Below are 24,903 nucleotides of genomic sequence, written 5' to 3' on the forward strand. Positions count from 1 at the left end.
CTGCGGAGAGAGGAAGTAGCTCAGGGCGGGCAAAGGGAGCCTGCAGGCTGGCGAGTTATGGTGGCCCCACCAGCCGGACCAGACGGCATAGGCGTTCGTGTCCTTAGGGCCTTGGGCTGGGGTCCGTGAGAGGGGGCAGGCCCGGACCTCCCTCTCCCCATGGTTGGAACGAGGCCGGCCCCGTCTCGGGGACCAGCGAAGCCCCAACCTAGGGGAGGGCCTACAAACTGCTGTTAAGACAGACTCGGACGCTGGAGGGCGTTCAAAAAGAGGTGAAGGAAGCACGGGACCAAGGGGGGGGGGGGTGATGTGGTGCCAATGGGGCACCTTATAGACCCGTTCACAATGACCAAAAAAAATGCCAAAGAAACATTCAAACATTGAGAAATTAAAGCACCCATTTCTGATCATTTTAATTATTATTGTTCTTTTTTTTTGCTGTTAGTTAAAACTCTAAATAGATGATGAATTTAAGAGAAAAAGGGAACAGTTAGTTATTCTTTAAATTAAGTTGGTTGCATGGATTCCACACTTGATATGTGTGTCCCACTTGCATTCAAGATCAGATTATTCTGACCAGCAGTGGGGTTTTGCTTATGTTTTAAATGTCACTATGTTGAGCTACCCAAGCATCTTCACCAATACAGAATCCCAGAAGAGTAGGACTTCAGAATAATGAAGATGGAGGATGAGTTGTGAATCCAGTAGACAACACATCTTGATGAATTACAGTTACTATAAGGTAAGCCATTATTCTTTCTTCTATAAGTGACTGTCTACATGGGTCTCACACTTGGTGATTAAGAAACAGTTATCTGTTTTCTTGGAGGTGAGTAGAGTTCATATACTACCAAAAAGGGATCTGCTTTGAAAGCATCTACCAAAGTATTGCGTCTTGTAAACGTGTGGACTTAGCTCCATGTAGCTGCCTATAAATTTGGGAAATAGGCAGCAGAAGCTATCTTGAGTTGTAGTGGAATGAGGTCTATTATGGGTAAGTAGATCTAATTTGGCTTTCTTATGATAAGCTCTTATCCAGGGGACACTTATTCCAATAACCTCAGGGAGGGTACTGCCTGACCCTTATCTTCATCAACAAAAGCCATAAACTGTCTAAGTATGTTCCTGAATGTTATTGTCCGGTTAAGGCAACATAGCAATGTCCTTACTACATCAGGAGTATCAAGTGTAGCTTCATTGGAGTTGAGTGAGACTTGAGGAAGAAAACTTGAAGATGAATAAATTGATTCAAATGGAATTCTGAAGCCACTTTCACATAGAGCTTAGATGAGGCCTGAGAGTGACTCTCTGTCTATGAAACACTGTATATGAGGGACACGGCCATGAGGGCCTGAACCTCCCTTACCCTTTGAAATGATGTAATGGCTACTAAAAGCTCAGCCTTCATTGACAGATGGTAGTGAGAATTAGTTTGTTAAGGACTCAAGGCTGGTACACATCAATCCTTTTAATACTACTACACTGAGGTGCCAAAAAGAAGAGGAACCCAAACTGGAAGAAAAAAAAAACATGAATAAATCATATAAGAAATCTAGCCACTGCAGGCTGAGAAAATATAGCATGGCTCTAATATGGGTGTTGTTGAGTACACCTAGTGCTGAGATGATCACTTGGCTTGAATTCTCTGCAAGTCAAGTTACGTTGTGGCAAGACATGGTATGATTCTATAGTACACCAGTTTGCTGCAGACACTGCTACAGTGCACTAAAAGTCTTAGAGCAAAGGTGGCCAACCCATTCTGGGCAAAGAGCCAAGATATCAGTGGGTCCAGCATGAAGAGCGGGGCAAAGTTGTCAAGAAAAAAAAAGGACTGCCCCTTTAAGAAAATACGTTAAGAGGCTTTTGGGCCACATCAGGCTCCCGCCAACTGATACCATTTTTAATGCTCCATCCCGGGAGGAGAGGGTCATTTTGGGGGGCGTGAGGGTGGCTTTATGAGCCATGGGGAGAGCAAAGGGGAGCTTCGTGAGCCACTCCCAGGAGGCGGGGGAAAGAGCCGCATGTGGCTTACAAGCCGTGGGTTGGCCACGGCTGTCTTAGAGTATAGTCTAGCTTGCTACTACACTCTGGGATATTTAGTGTGCTGTGTAGCAGTATCAACTACACAGAGAATATTACTATGTCACAAGCTGGTGTATTGTAGATTCACACTTTGGCTTGCTGTACAACTTGCCATGTAGACAAGCCCTTAGTCTAGCTGAAGCTTTCTTGCTTTAGAGGAGAATGTTCTGAACATTTTTTGATGAACCCTAGCCAGCCAGGACCCAGACTGTTGGATGTTTAGAATGTCAGATCTGACTGCTGTTATCTGAGACTATTGAGAGCAGAGCAGACCAAATGATCACAGATTGCACTGAAAGCTTCACCCTAACTAACTAGTCCATTTTGAGATCCTCATATTCATAGATACTGCATCTTATCTCAGTTTCTTCAGGACTCTTAGTACCATGTGGATCAGGGTTAGGCATATATCAATTTCCATGTCAAGAGATGAGAAAGGTATATGTCATGGCTCACTTGCGGAAGGCTGCTCTGAAGCAGAACACTAGCATTTCTTGGTCTGATCTGTGACACACAGGTCTAGAAATGGTTGCTCCCTTAAAAAAAAATAAAGGGCACGGGTGTGGCCTCCACAGAAACCTCTTGTCAAAAGAATTAGAACTCATGTGAAGGGGTAGCCTGTACACTGAGAATGAAATCCATCCCTTGAAAAAGAACATTATTTTTAAGCAAACATCATTTCAAAATTAGCACCTTGTGTTCAATGGAGGTTGAAGGTGCTCATCAACTCTGAGGATTGGGCCATTTAATAGGAAAAAGACCATGTCAGCTTCATAGCACACATAAAACTGATTGCCTACCTGTGTGCAGACAAATTACTGAGGTATAGGCCATACTTTTCTTCAGCGGACAGCCCATCCATCAACAAGTAAAAAACAAGAAAATTGTTCTGGTTGAGAGGCTGCATGACAAGACGAGACTTCTCCGGCATATATGTATAAATCCTTGCTGATTAAAACACAAACAAACAAGTGTATCATTTAATGGATTGTTTTTTGACATAAATTAAAAACCATGAGTTACCACAAAAAATGGACATTCACACTTTATAAAAGAATCTAATAGTATAAGATGAAAGACAAACCTAAATATAATTTAGGTAGAAACACTATCAGTAAAATCCCAAGAGGGTATATATGGCACCATTGAAAGTTAATGGCAAAACAGCATTGGTAATATTGGTGGTCTCATACATTTGGTTTTTCTCATTGGGGAAGCAGTAGTCAAAATTTTGCAAGATGGAGAAACAAACTATAATCAAGAAAAGAAAAGAAACCTTCCCTGAAATAAGAAAAAAACAACCCCCCACCCCAAAAAACACAGAAGTTAAAATAAAAAGTGGATATTTATCTTTGTTCATTTTTCACTCAAACAAAATGCACTTATCTGTAAATTAAACATTTTTGTATATGGGATAATATCAGAACTGTATATTTGGTAAAGTATGCAGCCAGTTTCAACATAAACTTCAGCGCATTATGAGCAAATACAAGCTACTGATAAAGTGTTTATGACAGATGATATGGATCTCTCTATAATTTATAGTTCAATGTAGACGTGGGGGTGGGGATTATGCTGAGGAAAACTCCAACCAGTCAGAAAAGATGAAACAGAAACTGGCTGGGGGAAGTGGCATGCAGACTGCTCTGTGAACTACAGCATTTGGGTTGGATTATGGAATCTTTAGAGAACAATTTATGGACATTGTTAAGGGATGGCAGTGAAGAGAGACCATGTTGTGCATAGACAGAACTGGACAAGACTGGTATGGGAAGGAATGGGGGCAGCCTGGATCAAGAAAAACATGTCTGGACATACAAACTGACCCAGAGGGATGGGATTAAATAAAACAGATGAGCGGCAAACAGGCTGACAAAAGAGTGGTCAGAGGAGGGAACTGCTTTAAATGACATGTAAACTGTTCATTCACTTCTCTGTCTTCTCTATCCCTAACCTGAGAATGCCTATTTATTTTGTTCTACGGAAGTGTAAACCTAGCTACATTAAGCACTTTACATTCAATTTGCTCCCTGTTTTTAAGAAATCGTGTGTTGGTTATGTTTACTCGTGTGTGAGTAGTTAGTTCCAGATAGACATCCTTGAAGAATCTCTAAAGAGAGGTGAAGGAAGGTAAAGCATTTTTGGACACCACATCTCCCTCCCAGCCTCAATCCAGGAACATGGACAGAGATGTCAGCTCCCAAGGAGCTGGGCTCCCATTAGGCTGCAGTAGGTGAGCACATGGAAAAAGTAAATGGAGATGAAAGTTCATGAGGCTATTGATCACAGTGAACACTGTAATAGATTTAAAGCTGTGTATGTAGCTATTCTGGAGAACTGGGCCACTGCACTTTCATGAAAATGCCCCCCTTCAGTTTACAGTCATTTACACTGAAAGTGTCTCATATATATGAACAACATGAGTTACATATAAAAATTATAATGACAAGGATTTCAGTGTAAAAAAATCCCATAGGAAGTACCTGCCTTAGACTTAATTCCCAACTCTGCCACTAGCAACCAAAATCATTATCACCATTTTTTCCCATAAGTAAAGAGGTTGGGACAGATACATTAGGGCTGTATGGCTGCTTGGTGCCCCATATGAGACATAATCTGTCCCTAAAGCCATTTTAATCATCTCACAAAGGATGAACCCACTGGTGTCATGCAGCCTGTATGATAAATAGAGCCAATATGTCATCATCTCACTTGTTGTTGGTGTAGTGGAAAAAGGGATCAAGGCTGGAAGAAAGGGATATGTCTGTAAAACCATTATGCTGATCCTGGGATGTGTCCCCCCTCCCCCACTGTCTCCCACTCTCTTGGCTGCAGAGCAGATGTTGCAGGAAAAAAGTACATTAATCATGTTTCTGTTGGATAAAGCATAACTGAACTAAGCAGACAAACTGAGCTATACATTTCCCATAAACACATTCAATGCCCACTATCCAAAAGACTCAAAATGGACAAGAGATGTTACTATCTGATGTAAAATTTAGGTCTTGTCTCACACGTAGGAGCACTTGAGATAAACTACAATAAGGCTGAATATTACTTTAGAGGCTCTTACTCACTTCCTTCACTTTGAATTATTGACTATTATTTTGTCAAGTATTCTCAGTTCTTGTTGCACATCAGTGTGCATCTTCAATGATAAACTGTCTTGATCCAGACCTCTCAACAAAACATCTTTCATTGGTGTTTCTAAACAACCTACAATCTTGCCAGTTGTGACCCAATATCATTTTAAGTTTTGTTTACAAACCTGCTGCTTTTAGCCCTGTTTGCATAAATGTCAGTTATAAAGTCACATTACAAGAGAATCTGGTGCTTTTTATATTTACACTGTTCATTCATGTTTAAACAGTGCAAGAGACAGTAAATATTGCTGCAAGTGCTCTTCCATAGAGACACACAACATCACCAAGTCAGTTTTAATCTACAGCACAATACAGTGGATTTGATCCTCTTCTTAAAAGTGGTGTAATCAGGTCTAGGTCACTGAAAAAAATGCAGTAGGGCTGGCCTATTTCAACCTACAAATATGAACAAAAACGTGTTAGCCAATTTTCCTGCTACATCCCTTCCGGCTCCTTGGCATATAAATGATTGCCTCTTGAACGCGCCTCAGTCTCAATAAGATTAATTGGACCAAATTCATAGCTGATGTGTAACCAGGTGTAAATTACATGTCTGTATGTTAATGGACCTGATTCAGCACTATATTATCCCAACCAGTGAAATTAACCGAACTACAGTTATATAAGGGTATGTCTACACTACCCCACTAGTTCGAACTAGCGGGGGTAATGTAGTCATCCGCAGTTGCAAATGAAGCCCGGGATTTGAATTTCCCGGGCTTCATTTGCATGAAGCCGGCCAGCGCCATTTTTAAATGCCGGCTAGTTCGAACCCCGTGCCGCGCGGCTAGACGCGGCACGGACTAGCTAGTTCGGATTAGGCTTTCACGAGGTGTACAGCTAGTTCGGATTAGAAGCCTAATCCGAACTAGCTAGTCCGTGCCGCGTCTAGCCACGCGGCACGGGGTTCGAACTAGCCGGCATTTAAAAATGGTGCCGGCCGGCTTCATGCAAATGAAGTCCGGGAAATTCAAATCCCGGGCTTCATTTGCAACTGCGGATGACTACATTACCCCCGCTAGTTCGAACTAGCGGGGTAGTGTAGACATACCCTAAGGGAGTTTGGCTGCATGTAATTCATGGATGAGAAAGCTGGTCCGGTGTGGGGCCCCATGATCAGTCAGCTAAGAATGTGAATTCAGGGAAGGGGGGAATAGGTCCCAGGCATCTCAAACTTAGTAGAAACTTTTGATCTTAATGTCTCAATTGTTTCATTCCCCATCTGCAAAATGGTGATAATAATAACCCTCATGAGGGTATTGTGAAAATAAATTCATTAATGTTTATGAAGCGAACAGATACTGTAGTGAGGAGTCCAACAGGAAAATCCAAGAGGAAATAATAATTATGTCTTCAAAGCAAAGTTTGAAGACTATGCAGTACATTTAATGCATGGAACCACACATTAAACAACAAGGCTAAAACAAAATATATAATAGCTGTTTATCAGTGAGTGTCTCCATTCTTTGTCTTGTGGGAAAAAATAGCATGTTGTCATGTGGCAGGTGTGCTCACTTCTTTGTGTGCCTCCTTCCCCAGTGTTTGAAGATGGGCTGCAATCTTCTTCATCTTCCTGGTGCCCCCTGCAGGCTCAGTCAGCCTATGCAGGTCTTGTGTCTGCTTTGGCCTTCTAGCCAGGTCACACAATCCAAGCCCTTTCCCAGGTAAACTAATCTCAGACAGAAAAAGTTCCTCACCTTTAGGATCACTTATAACTAAAATTGTTTTTTGCCCTTCTGGGTTTAATTCCATTTCCACAATTAACTCAGCAGTGTTCCTACTTTAAACTATGGCCACAAACAGATCCTGGTTTGGCTATGACCTAGTGTGACTAGTTGTGCATACCCTGCACTAGGCAAGAAAGGGTTTAAACCACGCTTTGAGTGGAGGAAATCCCACCTCTCAGACTGTGCTGGGCATGCTCCAATGGCTGTGTTAGTAAGCGAAAAGCTCAGCTCAGTGTGGGCTGGCCACTGAGAAATGGTTATTGGAGGCTCTCCAATATTTAGGTCTTGTCTCACATGTTGGAGCACTTGAGATAAACTACAATAAGGCTGAATATTACTTTAGAGGCTCTTACTCACTTCCTTCACTTTGAATTATTGACTATTATTTTGTCAAGTATTCTCAGTTCTTGTTGCACATCAGTGTGCATCTTCAATGATAAATTGTCTTGATCCAGACCTCTCAACAAAACATCTTTCATTAGTGTTTCTAAACAACCTACAATCTTGCCAGTTGTGACCCAATATCATTTTAAGTTTTGTTTACAAACCTGCTGCATTTAGCCCTGTTTGCCTTCATGGGCCCCTTCCTCCATAAAAAAAAATTAAAAATTATTTTTGATATAACTTTAAGTACTTCAACATTTTTTTTTCTGTTTTAGGCAAAAGTTTCATTTTTTTCTGATGTGAGAAAAAAATTAAAACATTTTTTTCGACCCTAAAAGTATCGTGGGCCCTAGGCACTGTGCCTACTGTGCCTAATGTATAAGTCAGCCCTTATAAAAATTGATTACTTTGGAAAGTTGAGGATAATTCAATATAATTTATCCAGAAGCTAATTTACAAATTGCTGTGCCACTCCAAAAGCAGTTCAGGGAATTGTGCCTTCCTTCCATTCTTACCTAGTACATAAGTACATAAGTAATTTACTGATGACTGTATTGCCAACAAATTACAACCCACCCTTGATACCCTACCTAGTTTGGCCAATATACTGAGTGGGTTGCAAAGTTATGTTCATTGTCCATCCTTCACACTAACCAGCTCTTGAGGGGAATTGGAAAGCTTCCATTTATTCGTATGCACCCAGACAAACAGTCCAGGAACCTGTAAGAGGATGAGTGGGTTCTTACTTTCCTTATGTCCTAAGTCTAAATCGAATCCCTAATGTTGGAATTGTGATTTATAATTCAATATTAATTTTCAAAGTTGAAAGTAACGTTAACATTATCAAAGTAAATTCATGGAGCCAATTTCTGCCAGTAAAAGAATCAATGCTGTGCTAAATGTACTCAGTGGGAGCCCCACAAAGGATACCAGGATAAAGTTTAGGCTATGATGTTCTCTGTGGCTCACACTTCTTCACAAATATTTAACATTTTTCTGGTCTAAAACTCTTTAGGAGATATTAAAATACTTACTGTAACCCTAATTACTAGTGCAGTTCTGAAAGCTACATTAGTGACCCTTTATTTATTTTTAATTTCATTAGAAGAGTAACATTCATCATTTTAAAAAAATCACTAAGTACAGAAAAATATATGAGGTAGTCCACATTTTTCCGTAGTGTTTGTCTGCCCTCTAGTGGTTAAACAGAACAAATAACTTCTTTTTAACTGTGTACTTTGAATTCCTGGTACTATTGGCTAAGAATGACACAAATGCTATTATGTTTATGATTTTGTCTTCCCTGCCTTATACCACGACCTACTGGTCTCATTTCATTCTTTGGAGAATTAGCTCTTTGGGTCCAGGACCATCATTTTCTACATGTTTACCAATTATCAGAAGGGTAGCCGTGTTAGTCTGAATCTGCAAAAGCGACGAGGAGTCCTGTGGCACCTTATAGACTAACTGAAGTGTAGGAGCATAAGCTTTCGTGGGCAAAGACCCACTTCGTCAGATGCATGTAGTGGAAATTTCCACTACATGCATCTGACGAAGTGGGTCTTTGCCCACGAAAGCTTATGCTCCTACACTTCAGTTAGTCTATAAGGTGCCACAGGACTCCTCGTCATGTTTACCAATGTTCCGTCTAATATTTTCCATCATGTGTGAAAAAAAAATCATGTGCACCGAATCATATGTGGATGCGCATCAGCAGTAGAAACACATACTGCCAGCTATGGAAGGCTGTGGGCACTCTGCTAATCAGCTGGGTGGTATTCAGTCTCTCCTGGGTGGCCACCCAAGCACCCAACTTACATAAACCCTTATGCCTACCATAATTGGACTCAGATTCAGTAGGCCTCTGGATGCAACCATAATATAACTAATACTTACCTCCGGTTAATATTTTTTTCTTCTCACAGAACTGCAGCTCAAAATATTTTATAAAACGGCTAGACAAATCATTCAGGGTTGTTTTAGCATGTCCAAACGCCTCCAAGATACAGTTGACCTGCAATACAATATAAAGGTAATGAAGTGACAATATGACAGGAAGTAAACAAGAAAGAGTTTCAGTGGGCTTCAGGGGCAACCAGGGCCGCATTATGACTTTTGTGGGCCCTAGACACTTTTCCCTTTGTGGGCCCTTTCCTCCATATATATATATATATATGGAGGAAAGGGCCCACAAAGGGAAAAGTGTCTAGGGCCCACAAAAGTCATAATGCGGCCCTGGTTTATATAATATTTTAATATATATAAAATTACTTCTGATATAACTTTAAATACTTCAACATTTCATTTTTTGTTTTAAGCAAAATTTAATTTTGTGGGCCCTAAAAGTTTCATTTTTTCTGATGTGAGAAAAAAATTAAAACATTTTCTTCGACCCTAAAAGTTCATTTTTTCTTCTGATTTTAAAAGAAATTAAAACATTTTTGTGGGCCCCTAAAAGTATCGTGGGCCCTAGGGACTGTGCATGCTGTGCCTAATTGATAAGTTGGCCCTGGTGGCAACTATTGGGTGCACAGAACTTCGAATCAGGCCATTTATTTGTAAGCCTAAATAGCACTTTAATTTCTGAAACCCTGCCAAGATGAACAGAGAAATAAGGAGGACTCCAAGGACAAAACCTTTGTAAGGGTTCATTTTAACAGCGGTGCTATTTCGGGATACTTCCGGTATCCTAAAATATCATTGTTCACGTCTTCACAGTGTGCCTGTTATTTCAAAAAAGCTTTCAAAGTATGGGCACGCTATTCTGACATCCTGGTAAACCTTATACCATGCGGATTAAGGAATGTTTTAGAATAGTGCTCTATTTCAAAATTTGGCACTGGGTAGACAGCATCAAATTTCTAAATAATCTATTTCAAAATACACTCAAATAAGCTACATAGCTCAAATCGCGTAACTTATTTTGAGCTACGGGTGCAGTGTAGATACACTCTAAGAGAGACAAATTGAGTGAAGTGATATCTTTTATTGGATCAACTTCTGTTGCTGAAAGAGACACGCTCAAAAGAAACCTGCACAGTACCTCCAAAAGATGAGGCTGGGAGTTTTAAATAACCCCATTGTTAGACACTAAGGGTATGTCTAGACCACATGCCTCTGCCGACAGAGGCATGTAAACTAGGCTACCCGACATAGTTAAAGAAGCTGGAATTTAAATATCCCCGGCTTCATTAAAATAAACATGGCTGCTGCGCTGTGCCGGCTCAGCTGATCGTCAGCATATTGCGCGAGTCAAGATGTGGATCGGTTGACAAGGGAAGCCTTTGTCAACCGCTCCATTATGCTTTGTGAAACGAAGTTTACAGGAGTGGTCAACAAAGGCTTCCTTTGTCGACCGATCTGCGTCTTGACTCGCGTGCTGTGCTGACGATCAGCTGAGCTGGCACAGCGTGACGGCCATGTTTATTTTAATGATGCCAGGGATATTTAAATCCCGGCTTCTTTGACTATGTTGGGTAGCCTAGTTTACATGCCTCTGTCGGCAGAGGCATGTAGTCTAGACATACCCTAAAAGTTATAGACTCAGTAAAGACATCTGATTACAGCTCATTATAACAATCTGTAACTATATAATACTCCTTTGTTCTAGGACTGCAGAGATATTAATGGCCCTCTTCACCCTGAATGATCTTTTCCAACATGTGTTAATTCCTTATGCATAACAATGTGCTCAACTTTGAGTTAACTGTGACACCCTGAGTACCTTTTCCAGACCTAAAGAAGAGTGCCCCATAAACTCAAAAGCTTGTCTCTCTCACCAAAAGAAATTGTTCCAATAAAAGGTATTGCCTCAATAAAAAGGTGGTGTCTCTCTAATATCCAGACACCAGCAAGGCTAAAATGACACTGCAAAAAATCCTTTGTTGGCAGAGAGTGGTAGAGGTCAGAAGGTGAAGCCACATCCTTGAAATTAAAAATCAGAGGTTTTGACCGTCACTTACCCTACTCTAACAGAACTCCATTGGGTCAGGTTCTCTGATGCTGGTATCTGCTGGCAGTGGCTTCCTGATGCTTAGTCCAGCTGCATGCCAGTTGAGGCCATGACATACTTTACAGCAGCTTCAGAGCTGATCTAAAGAACACTAGCAGGCTATGACTCTCCATGCAATAATATTCCAGCAATGTCCCTTCCACTCCTGCCATAGTTGCTTGGGGGCTGCAATAGGGATCCCACAGAAAGCAGCTATGCTGGCTATGTACTAGTTGGGTCTCTCTCCAGATGGAGAAACCTAGCAGTTTTATAGGCTCTGTGCACCATTAAACTATCACAAAGGTTCTGGAGGCTTATTGACTTTGAACAGAGTTTCTCCTGATTTACACCTCTGTGAGACAGAGATGAAATTTAGCTTAGCATTTTTGGCAGCTCCCTCTATGAATGCAGTTTCTTGGTTCAAGTTAGGCAAATTGTTAAAAAAATATATCATGCAGAGAGAAAGTAAATTTCACTCTCCTCTCACTCAAACAAATGACTGGTACAAATATAACTTACACATGCCTATCTATGGTTTATGATATGCCATTTTTACACCTTTTCATTTTTAAAGAAGTCTTACAATAAAAAGTATCTTCCCATTTGGTTCTATAGGGATTTGTGCGACTCCCTGTGAATTTTGGTGATTACATAGAATCACAGAATGGTAGGACTAGAAGCAACTTAGAGAAGTCATCTAGTCTAGTACCCTACATTTATGGCAGGACTAAGTATCATTTAGTCCAGGGATGAGCAACCACGATTAGTGGTTGGCCACATAAGTGGTCCTCCTTCACCTCAGTGGGCGGCAGCACTCTGGGCCTTCTAGGGTTCTACCTGTGGCCCTATGCCCCCCCCATTCTGCACTCCTCCCATGAGCCTCTCATGCATTGAGCACCAGAGCCCCTCACTGTTCCTCCTCCGCTCTCCCAAAACGTTTTGAGTGCACAAATTCCCTGATCCACACTCTGTCCCTCAGCTGATTTGTGGCCTTCCAGCTCTGGGAGGGAGGGGGAGGAGTAGGGTCAGAGCCTGAAACAGGCAATGTGTGCACTTTGAAAGTGCTGGGAGGTAGGAGGCATAGGGAGTACGGGACTCCAATGTCCTAGTGTGCAAGAGGCGCATTGAGGAAGGGACAGCGAAGGGCTTCTATCGGTCGCAGGTGGAGCCCCAGTTGGTCACAGGTTGCTCGCCACTAATCAAAACCATCTCTTTGGCATGGACTAATTTGCACCTTGCATTTTCATTTGCACCTGGGAAAGTTGGGTATAATGCTCTACGTTTCTGATACGGTAGCTTTTTATACCCACTCTGTATAGCTATAAATTACTACACAAAAGTGCAACACTATAGAAAATCATTCCCAGGAAATATTAGAATTTTAATTAGCTGTTTGTCCAGTAGATGGCAGCAAAAAATTGACTAATTTAGATCTGTCCGTAACTTTAGTAGAATTATGTCAAGGATGAATTTGGCCCAATGAGACTAATCCAGCATTATGCATAGGTGCTGCAGATATGAATTAAGCTTACCAGTACTTCTTAAAAACAGTAAATTAAAATGAAAATCAAATTTACCCTTCTGTTACCACATCTATTCATTTACTTTTTATGGAAAGCATCTTAGCTGATCTGTAATGCACCAGCACAGGTGTTGATAGAAGTTGAACCAATGACAGAGAATAAGTCAGTGTCATGTACAGAATCCAAGTATCCTGACACCTATATCAGATGATCGTTACCCACTGGTCCAGGCTAATCATTTTCTCAGTTATTTGTTCTCTGATTCTTCCAGTTCTTCCTATTTATTATTTTTATCTGAACTTTAGGAAAGGAAAAGCCATAGAATAGATCATAACTGAGTTAAAATGCAGGAGAAGGATTTCTGGGCAGGACCAAGCTGGGGAAAATCAGCGAAGGTCCGCTGAAGTCTATGGAGTTATTATTCTGATTGCATTTAGCATAATGAACAAAAGCTTTGTTACTTGTATACAATTATACAAATACAATATTACACAGGAGAATTTAAACACACAAAACTGGAAAGTAACAGTTCCACTGTAATGTTAACACTGTTTCACTAATCATCTATATTAAAGCATGTATTTTCAAAAATATCAACAGTGATCCAGACCTCTAGGTTGTATAAGTGCAATGCAATAAAGTTAACATTGTTCTGGGAACTTTACTATTTGAATTTCCAGACTGTGGCTTTGTTTGAATGTAAGACATCTGAAGTAAATTCAGCTGTGCTTATTTCACCTTAATCAGATTTCAGTACACAATTATTTAATATATAAATGCAGCTGTGTTTTCCAATAGCCAACCAGACATCAGTAAGTCTCTTAACTCATTGCTATTGTGAAGGGATTATGTGTGTATTTGTGTCAGTTTTACTTCTCCAGGGTTTAAAAAAACCCAACATGTGGTCCTTTAGCACCTTAGGGTATGTTTATACTTGCACCATCTTTCAAGAGAAGGATGCAAATGAAGACATTCAAAATTGCAAATGAAGCCAGGATTTAAATATCCCACACTTCATTTGCATATTCGCGTTATGGCACTATTTCAAAATAGCGCTATTTCAAAATAACAGACGCTGTTAAGATGCGGTTATTTTGAGAGAAAACCCTTCTCTCAAAATAACCCTTATTCCTCATACAATGAGGTTTACCAGTTATTTTGAGAGAAGAGTTTTCTCTCGAAACAACCGCGTCTTAACATCATCTGTTATTTCAAAATAGTGCTATTTCGAAATAGCTCCATAACGTGAATATGCAAATGAAGTGTGGGATATTTAAATCCTGGCTTCATATGCAATTTTGAATGTCTTCATTTGCATCCCTCTCTCGAAAGAGGGTACAAGTGTAGACATACCCTAAGATGCTACAGGACCACTTTTTTTTTTAAAGTTACAGACTAACATGGGTACTCCTCTGAGACTTTTTTTTACCAGAGTTTGTCTGTCTGGACTGCAGAAAGAAAATATTATGTTTTGAATAATCCATGTGTCAATTTCAAATGCCATTACAATGAACTCCCTAAAAATTAGCCAAAATCTCATTTTTATTAAAGATCATGGATATGACATGTTTGAATTAGAAAATGATAATTTTAAGTTCAGTTTAAGTGGTGGTGGTGTGGAACGGAGAGAGTGAAAAGTTTTTTAAAAATCAGAACATACAGATATCAGAAATGACTGCATGAATTGGGTTAAAACATCTAAGATACTATTGCTATTATGATTTGTATTCCCATAGCACATAGGAGCCCTCATCATAGATCAGGAACCCAATGTGTAGGGCACAGTAAAAACAGAGTCTCTGGCAAAAAGAATTTACAGTGTAAGAGAAGAGATAATGGATAGATACAGACAAACAAATGGGAGAGTATAAATAAACAATGAGATAATATGAGTCAGTATGGTAGGCTGAGTCCAATATAGGATATAAGACCAAGCATGAGTCATTCAGATAAAAAGATAATTTAGGAAACTATTATAAAAGTCCAAAAATGAGTGATTTTAAGTGGAGTGTTCATCTGAAACTTAACCATAGTGCTCCTGCTGTAACATTTTATTGCTCAGTGTATTACACTGTCCAACTGAATGAAAACTTTTTATTTAGTATTTACTGTCACAAAAATGATTTCTGCTTTTGGATAAAAGCAGCTAGTTCCCATGGTTTCCTGACTGAATTTGACCCAGTTATGGAAATTTGGTACAAAATTAAATTGAATTTTTACATCTTATATCTATACATTTATGTTACAGTTTTCAAATGAAGAGTCATTTAACTCTGCCCTAAGGCAAGCTTTTGCAATCCTGTTTGGTGCAATGGCAAAATATGACTCACCACATATAGAAATCATTTAGCTAAATTTATAGCTAAAATAAATGGATAACATCTTTTTAAAATGTAATAAACAAGTCTTATTAGAGGGATAAATTAGATTTATATTAAAGTGATCTAGGCTAATGGGGTTTTGATATAGTTTGTAAATAAAAACTTAAATAATACTTTTGTAAATAAGGGACTGTTATAGTGGATCTATGCAGCAGGGCTTAACTCTAAATAAGCTATGCAAATTGAGCTATGTCAATTGTGTAGCTTATTTTGAAATTGAGAGAGTCTACACAGCACTTATTTTGAAATGAAGCACTCTTCCTCTGACTTCCTTTACTCCTCATATAACGAGGGTTACAGGAGTTGGAGTAAGAAGTCCTCCAGCTTGCCAGTATTTTGACATTATTTCAAAATAACTGCCTGCTGTGTAGACACGGACTGCTGTAAGTTATTTCAAAATAATGCTAGTTATTTTAAAATAATGTTGCTGTGTAGACGTACCCTTAGACTAGGTCTAGACTGCAGCATATTTGTGGAAAAAGCTACGCAAAATGCACTCCACATTTTGTATAGCTTTTTCCACTTTTTTTTGGAAGAGGCTTTTCCGCCATTTAGCCCTGTCTAGATGGGGCCAAATGGTGGAAAAACCTCCTCTTTCGGTGGCACCCGTATACCTCATGAAACGAGGTATACAGGGCTCCCCTAAAGAGCACATTTGCTCTTCTGCAAAAAAAAAGCGGAAGAGCAAACGTGTTCTTTGGACGCGCAGGGTTTTTGCAGGATACCTAGCATATCCCGCAAAAACCCCGTAGTCTAGACATAGCCTTAGAGAAAAAGAAAGAGAGTATCTTATGTATCATTGAGACATAGTGATTTCTTTTAAACCTTTCCAATTTTTCCTCCTAGGAGTTTACTCCAGAAATTACAGCATTTTTTGTACTCACCTTAAGGAACACCAACAGAGAAAAGAGGGGTGAGGAATCTCAAAAACTTGTCTTTCACCAAAATAAGTTGTTCCAATAAGACATATAACCTCACCCACACTGTCTGTCAAGCTATGTGTAGACTGCAAAGTTCTTCCAGGATACCGGAAAAGCTCTGCTCCGTCCAGGGAACGCGCCCGCTTTTTCGGAAAAAAAAAGCAGATCCATTCTTTCGGCATCCCCGTATTCCTCTTGGTGAGAGGAATAAGGGATGCTCCAAAAGCAGGCATGTCCAAAGTCCAGCCCACGGGACAATTGCGGCCCGTGTTCCAGTTTAATACGGCCTCCTGGGTAATTTGGCAATATCTATCTTTTATGGCCTCCAACGAATCCATATGTATTGAGATGAATACATTGTAAAATCTCAGTTAATGTCAGTTGGTCTAAATCAGTTATAAATATATTTGGACACAACATGTATACTTGGTGTTATGTTCCTGTTCATATTTTTTTAACTTAAAAGTTGACAGACAACCTTTATTACCAATAATATGTAATGTATTTACAATGTTCCTGACATATATTTCAGCTTCCTGGATTTTTTTTTTCATCTGGCCTTCAGATATGAAAGGCAGAGTGATTTAACACCTGTTTAGATTTGTCATCCATGTGACGAAATGAAAAGTATGCCGTTTGCAATAAACTTTGCATAAAATAGTTAATTTGCATTTAATTTTAATGGTTCAAAGAATGTCAGGCAATATGGTCGGCCCTCACGCATGTTCACTTCATCAAATCTGGCCCTCTTTGAAAAAAGTTTGGACACTCCTGTCCAAAAGAGAAGGTTTTTCCAAAAAATTTTCCAAAATTAGATGGACCAAATTTCAGAAAAGCCTCTTCCAAAAAAAAAAAAAGCAGAAAAGTGCAATTTGCTTATCTTTTTCCCATAAAACTCTGCTTTCTAGACATAGTCTCAGTGGGACCAACACTGCACCAACATCATACATATAAGGAATACCACAAACACAGACATAAAACTACATAGTTATCAAAATCAACTGGAATATTTTTAAGGGTAAATACTGTACCATAAATGTTTCCTATACTTAGAAGCAAGGATGAAAATCAAAATGACCAAAAAAAGTATCAACAAAGTTAGTTTCCCCAATTTAGCCCAATCTCTTCAGCACAACGTGGTTTTGATCCTGTTCCCATTCAAGTGAATGGAAAAAAATCCCATTGACTGGAATATGCTAAACCACAAGAAACCTTTCTTCTGTTTTATGAAAAACATGTAAAATATTTCAAGATCTAGGGCAGAATCAAGCCTTATGTCAGCGTGCCTGCGGAATTCATAATTTCCCTCTAAATAAAAATATCTTTCCTTGGCCAAAACACATATCCATGCCAAGTTCTGAAACAGCTCAAAATGCTACTTACATGTTTTATCTTTGAATCAAAGGTACACCTGCTGGAACTGGATCTACATGTCAGATGCTTCACTATTTGTTTGCAAGCTTCAGTTTTCCCAGAACCACTTTCTCCACTGCAGAAAGGAGAGAAGGGAGAAAAAGGCCACTGTTTAATTTTTTGTGTCACCATTTTATACTTTACATTATTTACAGCCTTTTTATTCCTAATGGAGTGGATACTCAAGACAAATGTTAATACCTAATTGAGGGATTATTAGGAAATAAATTATTATTAAATAATCATGATTAAATAATCTATTAAATAATCATGAAAATAACATAAAAGACAACCTGGTTTATAATCTATGATTTTGCACAACCACAGGTTGTCCCCAGATTAGCACAGAGGCAATCAAAAGTTATAATTGTTATGCTTTGTAGTGCCCTGATAGCAATGCTGTAACTTTTCCTTTTAATGAGCCCAAAAAAGAAAGAGGTCATACCAACTCTAAGTTATCTGGTGCTTTCTGTTTGAGTGATAGGAGTGGCAAAGATGAGAAGAAGAGAAAGAGATGGAAAATTACAAAGAGAATGAGGAATGGCAGAGAAAGAGAATGAAAAGATAGCAAAGTTGGCTGACAAATGGCACTTTGGCATGTCAGCAATTTTCCTTTTGCTGTGTTAGGCTTCTCTGTTTGGAAGATGCAGAGTAAAATTTACAAGCTCCCCAAACTCTGAAGTGCTGCATACTCAGAATTCAAAGATTATGAATTTTGTTTAATTTCTTTCCTTGCACATGGACAGGAATAAACAAATAATTAGAGGGATGGAGTGGGCAAAGAAAACAGATAAATGGAAGTAGGAACAAGAAAGAGGGGAGGAAACAGAACAGAAGTGGAGAGAAAGTGACATCACACTGCAAGATTCTGTAAACCTCATTTTTTGAGGAATAAGATCTTGGACAAAAGGGTTTTTTCTCAAAAAATGGCCCCGTGTGCACTGCAGGTTTTTTCGCAAAAACCTCTTCTACAAAAAGGATCGGAAGAGACCATGCAAACGAGAGCGCGAGATTTGCTAATAAGTGCTTCATTTGCATTGCCTCTTCTGCAAAAAACAAACAGTGTAGATGGTAGCCTAAGTGTAAGATTAGAGATAACAGGGAAATACAATTAAGAGACGTGTGTTTATGTCTATCCACTTACCTCAACTTGCATAACCATGAGATAGTTTAATTAGCTAGTTCTATCCAATATAGGTATTTACATGCCCCCTAGTATCATAGTAGAAGACAGCCCCAGAACCTATAAAGTATTTATCATCACTATAAACCCCTTAAACTTACTTCTATCCCCCTTTTAAAGATGGGGAACTGAGGCACAGAACAAACTTGCTCAGTCACCCAAGAAGTCTGTGGTGGAGCAGAGACTTTAACTCGTGTCCTGGGTTGCTGATGGTGAGGAGCAGAGGGGTCAGCTTCCCCACGGCCTGGCAATTTAAAAGGGCCAAAGCTCCAAGCAGCTACCATGGCTGCAGCAGCAGCAGACAGACTCTGGACTCTTTAAATCACCAACAAAGCCCCATGCAGAGTGGTCTGGGAGGCCTGAGGGCTGGCTGTGGGATCCTAGAGCCACGACCCCACCCTTTCTGCCCAAGACCCTGCCCCTTCATGGGGCCTGGAGTTGCCCACCCCTTCACCTTGCCCAGGGCCTGGCAAAGTCTTTTGCCACTCCTGCTCATGTCTCCCAACCCAAGTCCTAAGCTACATCTGACCCATTGGACAATCCTTTCTCAGGCGCCGTCTATACTGCAGAGTTTTTGCACAAAAACTCATGAAGCGTCCACACCTCAAGCGTGGTTTTGTGCAAGAAAATGTACAGAATGGGGGGGGTTTGCTGAGTAGATATTACTCTTTCTACGAGGAATAACTCATTTTTGCACAAGAGTTATTGCGCAAAAAGGTGTGTGTGGATGGGCAGTAGGGTTTTTTTGCACAAAAACAGCCTATTGAAAGACGCACAGGAACCCTGGTGACCATTCTGCTAATGGCAATCAGAGCTTTCTTGTGAGAAAGTGTTCATGCAGTCTGGATGCTCTCTTGCGCAAAAGCTCACGCTTTTCCGATGCGCTTTTTGCAGTGCGCAAGAAGCCTACAGTGTAGATGTAGCCTCAGATTCAGATTGTTAAAATTTTAAAAAAAATTTGGATTGTGAACAAATCTTTGTTATTAAAGATGCAAATGAATGAAGCTGACATTTTCCCAACAAAATGAATAATGCTTATGTTAAATTAAATATCTCCTTTCACACCATTATGTTGCAGTATATGAGGGAGATGAGTAAATAAGAATAAATCAATTGGAGGGAAAAAAAAGAAAGGAAACCTTGTCTGCAGAGTCCATAGGGAAACATTTCAAAGGCGTGAGTTATACATCACTCAATAAAAAGACAGATTTTCACCTGAGAATAAAGCATTGAGGACGTCGCTCCTGGAAAAGCATGTGGTAAGCCCTTTCAGCACAGGAGAATATATGTGGGGGAAGTGAGGAACATCGTTTGCCAGAGTCACTTAGATAAAGCTGGGTGACCTGAAACATAACTGAACATTAACAAAAGCAGCAAGTTCTAAACACATATTGTTTCATCTCTTCAATAAGGGGTTTTCTTAAGGCTCCCTATGCATTATAAACAAATTATGTGGGTACCTTCAACTATTTGTAAAGCAAAGTAATAAATATATCAATGGCATCACAAAAGTTCAATTTAAGATACACTATTTTCATACTTAATTATAATAATGGTGACTAATTATGCAGATTTGTCCAATTTAAAAAAGCAGATAATATATTAAGTTATATTATTTATACTTCCTATGATAATACTTCAATGTCCTGATTTTAAAATATTAAATACAAATAGCATAGCTGCCCTCTGAAATAATAAGGCAGATCAATGAAATCAGGTTACATGCTAATTAATTTATTATATGACACAGCAGGCTCCCAGCAATTCTTTATTTGCAATTTAGAAACACTTCTGTAATACACATTATTAGCAGCATGCTCTCATTGGCAAAAATCAGTTATCCTACTGTAAGCCTACATTCCTCTAAGACAGACCTGACATTTAAGGTCAGTTAATTAATTAGAATCATAGCCTTCAGCAAAATTGGTTTGTAAATATCTATAGTTTGGCTCATTTAAAAAATGCTGACCCTGAAGTAACTATTATTGTTATTCAGTAACGAGCTCTCTATATGAGATAACACAGACATACTTACATAGTCTAGAAAGTGAATATTTGTATATATTCGCTGTTTCTTTTTGTCATGAATAGCAGAATATTTCAACAAGCTACAAATCACTGACTCAGTCCTTCAAGAACTTAACATACATGACTAGTCCCATTGAACTCATCTGTTAAATATTGCAAGGTCGGATTCCTGATTAATAATTCACTTTTCATTATTGAATGCTAACATTGATACTTCACACTGGCAATCTCAAATGACTGGGCTAATCTGAAATATGACATGTAAAACATAATGTGAATTAATGTTGTGCCCACATTGCAGTGTACCAATGTTTTGATACTGAAATGGCAGACAGTATATATATAAGTTGATTGGATGTCATAAAATTAGTAAAACAAGAGTTTTGACCAGGCCCCATTGAGCCATTGCTTTTAAGTACCTTTTTTTTCTTGGTACTTAAACAATGTATGAAAGAAGTATTGTTCTGCTAGTTGCCACGTCTAGCATGATTGCTATTTCACACTAGTAGCACTCAAGAAGAACAAAGTAATAGGCAACATAATAAAACAAATTAAAAACATTTATGGCCTGAAGGAGATACTTGTTCCTTAGGCAAAATTAAAGTTATTACTACTAACACAAAATTAAAACAAGATGTTTCTAATATGAAAAGAACAGAGGTATTTCTTATTTACTTAGGATTCCAGATATTCGATATGGACGAAACTCCACTGAAGTAAATCTACATTATAACATTTTTAGAAAAAAATGCTTACCATAGTGGAATAAATTGGAAGTTCTTTAAATGGATTCACAAGCAACAGTATATCTCCAACATAGGTCTGGAAAAAATATAAAAGTGTTTTATTAAGTGATAAATTAGATCTTTCAGGAAGTCAATGAATTTCTTCCAGAAAAGCACTTTAAGTCCAGATAAAGAAATGAATTATAAGTTCATACTTTCACATTCCAGAGCCTTTTAAATTCTTGCTCTTAAAAACTAAGATCCAAATTTACAATTCATTCCTTTAGTAATTAACACTAAGTGCTTCGTAAGGTAAAATGACTAACAAAAGAATTGAATTGCACATATTATTCTAAGATTACTTATTGTAATGGTGAATATGTGTAATTCACCATTTTTTAAACTTAGCAAAATGAATGAAGTTTGTACCACACAACCCATCACCTTATTGTAGGATAAACCAGATTAATAATGCTAGCAGAGTTAGATAAACTGAATGGCTGTGTCTAGACTGGCAAAACTGGCATGAATTTCTGAATTTTCAACTGGAAAAACTTGCCAGCTGTCTACACTGGCCACTTGAATTTCCGGAAAAGCACTGACGATCTCCTGTAAAATCATCAGTGCTGTTCCGGAAAAATTATGTTGCTCCCATTTGGGCAAAAGTCTTTTTCCAAAAGGCTTTTGCGTGAAAGGGCCAGTGTAGACAGCATAGTTCTGTTTTCCGAAAAAAAGCCCCGATCACGAAAATGGCGATCGGGGGCTTTTTTGCAGAAAACCGCATCTAGATTGGCCACGGATGCTTTTCCGCAGAAAGTGCTTTTCTGTTAAAACTTTTCCGTTAAAAGCATTTTCGGAAATTCATGCCAGTGTAGACGTAGCCAATGGGTATTTAAAAAGCTGTTACTAGGATAAGAGACAACAAACTACATAATTATAGTACAAACTTTACATCTATGAATAAAATTCAGAATACTGGTTCCACTGAAGGCAAAAACAAAATTCCCATTGTCTAAAAAGGGCCAGGATTACACCTGCAACATTAGAACACACACTACTACATGAATGTATTAAGATACATTCTCTAGTATATCCTGACTGTTTGGTGCCTTACTTTCTACTCACCTCTCAATGGACTAGAACTAATGTGTCCACATACCTCCACACAATTCCTGGCAAAGGAGGTATGGTCAGGTTGTTTGTTTAATGGATTACCATATCAGCTCTTTGAGGCCACAAGCAGCAGTAAAGGATACTCTAGCCTGTACTAGAGAGCAGTCCAGTGATGGGATGGTCTCAGGAACAAGAATATATAAAGGTGACTTTAAGCCACATTTCCCACCCATCTCTATCCCAGATATTATTTATCAAAAATTGCCTAGCACATGGAATCTGGGACCACTGATTTCCTATAATAGTATTTCATTTTTAACCTTGTTCATATATGAGAAGAGTTGAAGAGTAGTTTCTACTACTACTACTACTACTACTACTAAAAACCTAACAGCAAGACAACTGAAACACCTGCGGGCTCGTCTACATTGGCCCCTTTTCCAGAAGGGGCATGCTAATTTTTCAGATCGTAATAGGGAAATCCGCGGGGGATTTAAATATCCCCCGCGGCATTTAAATAAAAATGTCCGCCGCTTTTTTCCGGCTTTTAGAAAAGCCGGAAAAGAGCGTCTATACTGGCCCCGATCCTCCGGAAAAAAGCCCTTTTCCGGAGGATCTCTCATTCCTTATTCAAAGTAGGAATAAGAGATCCTCCGGAAAAGGGCTTTTTTCCGGAGGATCGGGGCCAGTGTAGACGCTTTTTTCCGGCTTTTCTAAAAGCTGGAAAAAAGCGGCGGACATTTTTATTTCCCTATTTTTATTTCCCTATTACGATCTGAAAAATTAGCATGCCCCTTCCGGAAAAGGGGCCAATGTAGACATAGCCATATTGTCCCCAATTATTGTTTTAACACTAAGCACTATAGAAAAATAAAAATGAAAACTGAAGAATTGTTTGGTGTCAAGTGTTCTTCTAATTGGTTTATATAATTGTAAAACTGTGAGGTGCTTTGTCAAACTGATGATTGACATGATAGCTGTGGTTGTTGAGGAAAACTAAAGTTTAGTACATTTTTTCACAGGGTGCATCTACACAGCACCCTAAACTCTAAGTAAGAAACACATCCCTTATCCCTAATGCAACAAGGTTTACAGGGATAGCAAAATAGCACATCCATTATTTCGAAAAATATTTTGAAATAATGAGCAGCTTGTGTAGACGTGGGGTCGCTATTTTGGGATACCTCTGGTATCCCGAAATAGATGTGCAGTGTAGATATACCCCTCACATGCTAAAAGTAATGTGAACTTCTTTTGTTGGATTTACATTGTAGTAGAACAGAAATAAGTTTTCTCAACATGTTCTTAATTAAATAATTCTGTTATTATTGTGCTTTTAAAACATTCTGTCCACAAACACTGGCTTAATTAAAGAAAAATGCTTCACATGTGGTGATTAAAACAAAGTAGCAAAATAAAACAAAGCAAACAAAAAGAAAAAACTAATAAGACAAAGAAAACAAACAAAAGGCCTAAAAAAGAATATTCCTCTACTATAGTGTCTTGTGTGTTTTGTGTTTTCTCCTGGTAAAAAGGACCATGTTGTGTTCTGTGTTTTATACAGCACTACAATCTCTGCATTTCATTTTAGTTCAGAATGCTTTATTTTTGTATTATATATATATATTCAAGGCTTGACAAGCGGCGGCGAAAGCCACTTGCCTGTCCCGCACTGCGCATGTGCAAGAGCCGCATTGCGCATGCACGCACCGCCGGTAAACAGGGCGCACGGCTGAAATCTACTTGCCATAGGCAAGTAGATTCTATAGTTTGTTGAGCCCTGTATATATTATACAAAAATAAAGCATTCTGAACTAAAACTAAATACAGAGATGATATATATCTATATAATTGTTTATTTTCATGTGGGTGTCCTGTCAGTTAAGGGTAGGAATGAGCCACACAGAGAGCTTGAGGAAAGTAGCCTTCTGCATGTAGAAGTTCTGTAGCCACTTCTGGTCGTCCCATCCCTGCAGGACAATGAGGTCCCACCTGTCCGAGCTCGTCTCCAAGTGCCAGAAGTGGCGTCTAGGGGATTGAAGTGCCTGTGCATCAGCAGAAGTGCCAGTACATGAGTGAGAAGGATCTGCAGTCCACGTGAGGTTCATTCTGCAGGTCCTGGTCCTGGTCCCACTGGAGCAACATGTGGGCAGTTTGGTAGTACTGCACCATTAGGCGCAGCACAAGGCCCTTGAGCCTGGCACTGCTTTGCAGGAGCTTTGGCTCCATGGTATGAGAGCTGTGCCATCTGCAAGAGCAATTAGAGCACAAGAAGGCACGTGCCCACTGC

At 39.2% G+C, this 24,903-nt stretch overlaps 1 protein-coding gene across 5 annotated transcripts in view; it reads right to left on the minus strand.

Annotated features, from left to right (window-relative positions):
* The window catches only part of MYO16 (myosin XVI), a 517,195-nt gene that overhangs the window by 201,967 nt on the left and 290,325 nt on the right, over nt 1-24,903 (minus strand). For all 5 annotated transcript variants that reach the window (XM_075918615.1, XM_075918625.1, XM_075918604.1 and 2 more), the window contains exons 12-16: nt 21,532-21,597; nt 19,963-20,090; nt 17,535-17,640; nt 9,233-9,350; nt 2,883-3,030 (exon numbers count right to left, since the gene is read on the minus strand). In XM_075918615.1, the coding sequence (XP_075774730.1) occupies nt 2,883-3,030; nt 9,233-9,350; nt 17,535-17,640; nt 19,963-20,090; nt 21,532-21,597 (566 nt within the window). The remainder of the gene's footprint in view (nt 1-2,882; nt 3,031-9,232; nt 9,351-17,534; nt 17,641-19,962; nt 20,091-21,531; nt 21,598-24,903) is intronic.

Source organism: Pelodiscus sinensis, chromosome 1, assembly GCF_049634645.1.
Source record: "Pelodiscus sinensis isolate JC-2024 chromosome 1, ASM4963464v1, whole genome shotgun sequence".
Classification (NCBI taxonomy): domain Eukaryota; kingdom Metazoa; phylum Chordata; order Testudines; family Trionychidae; genus Pelodiscus; species Pelodiscus sinensis.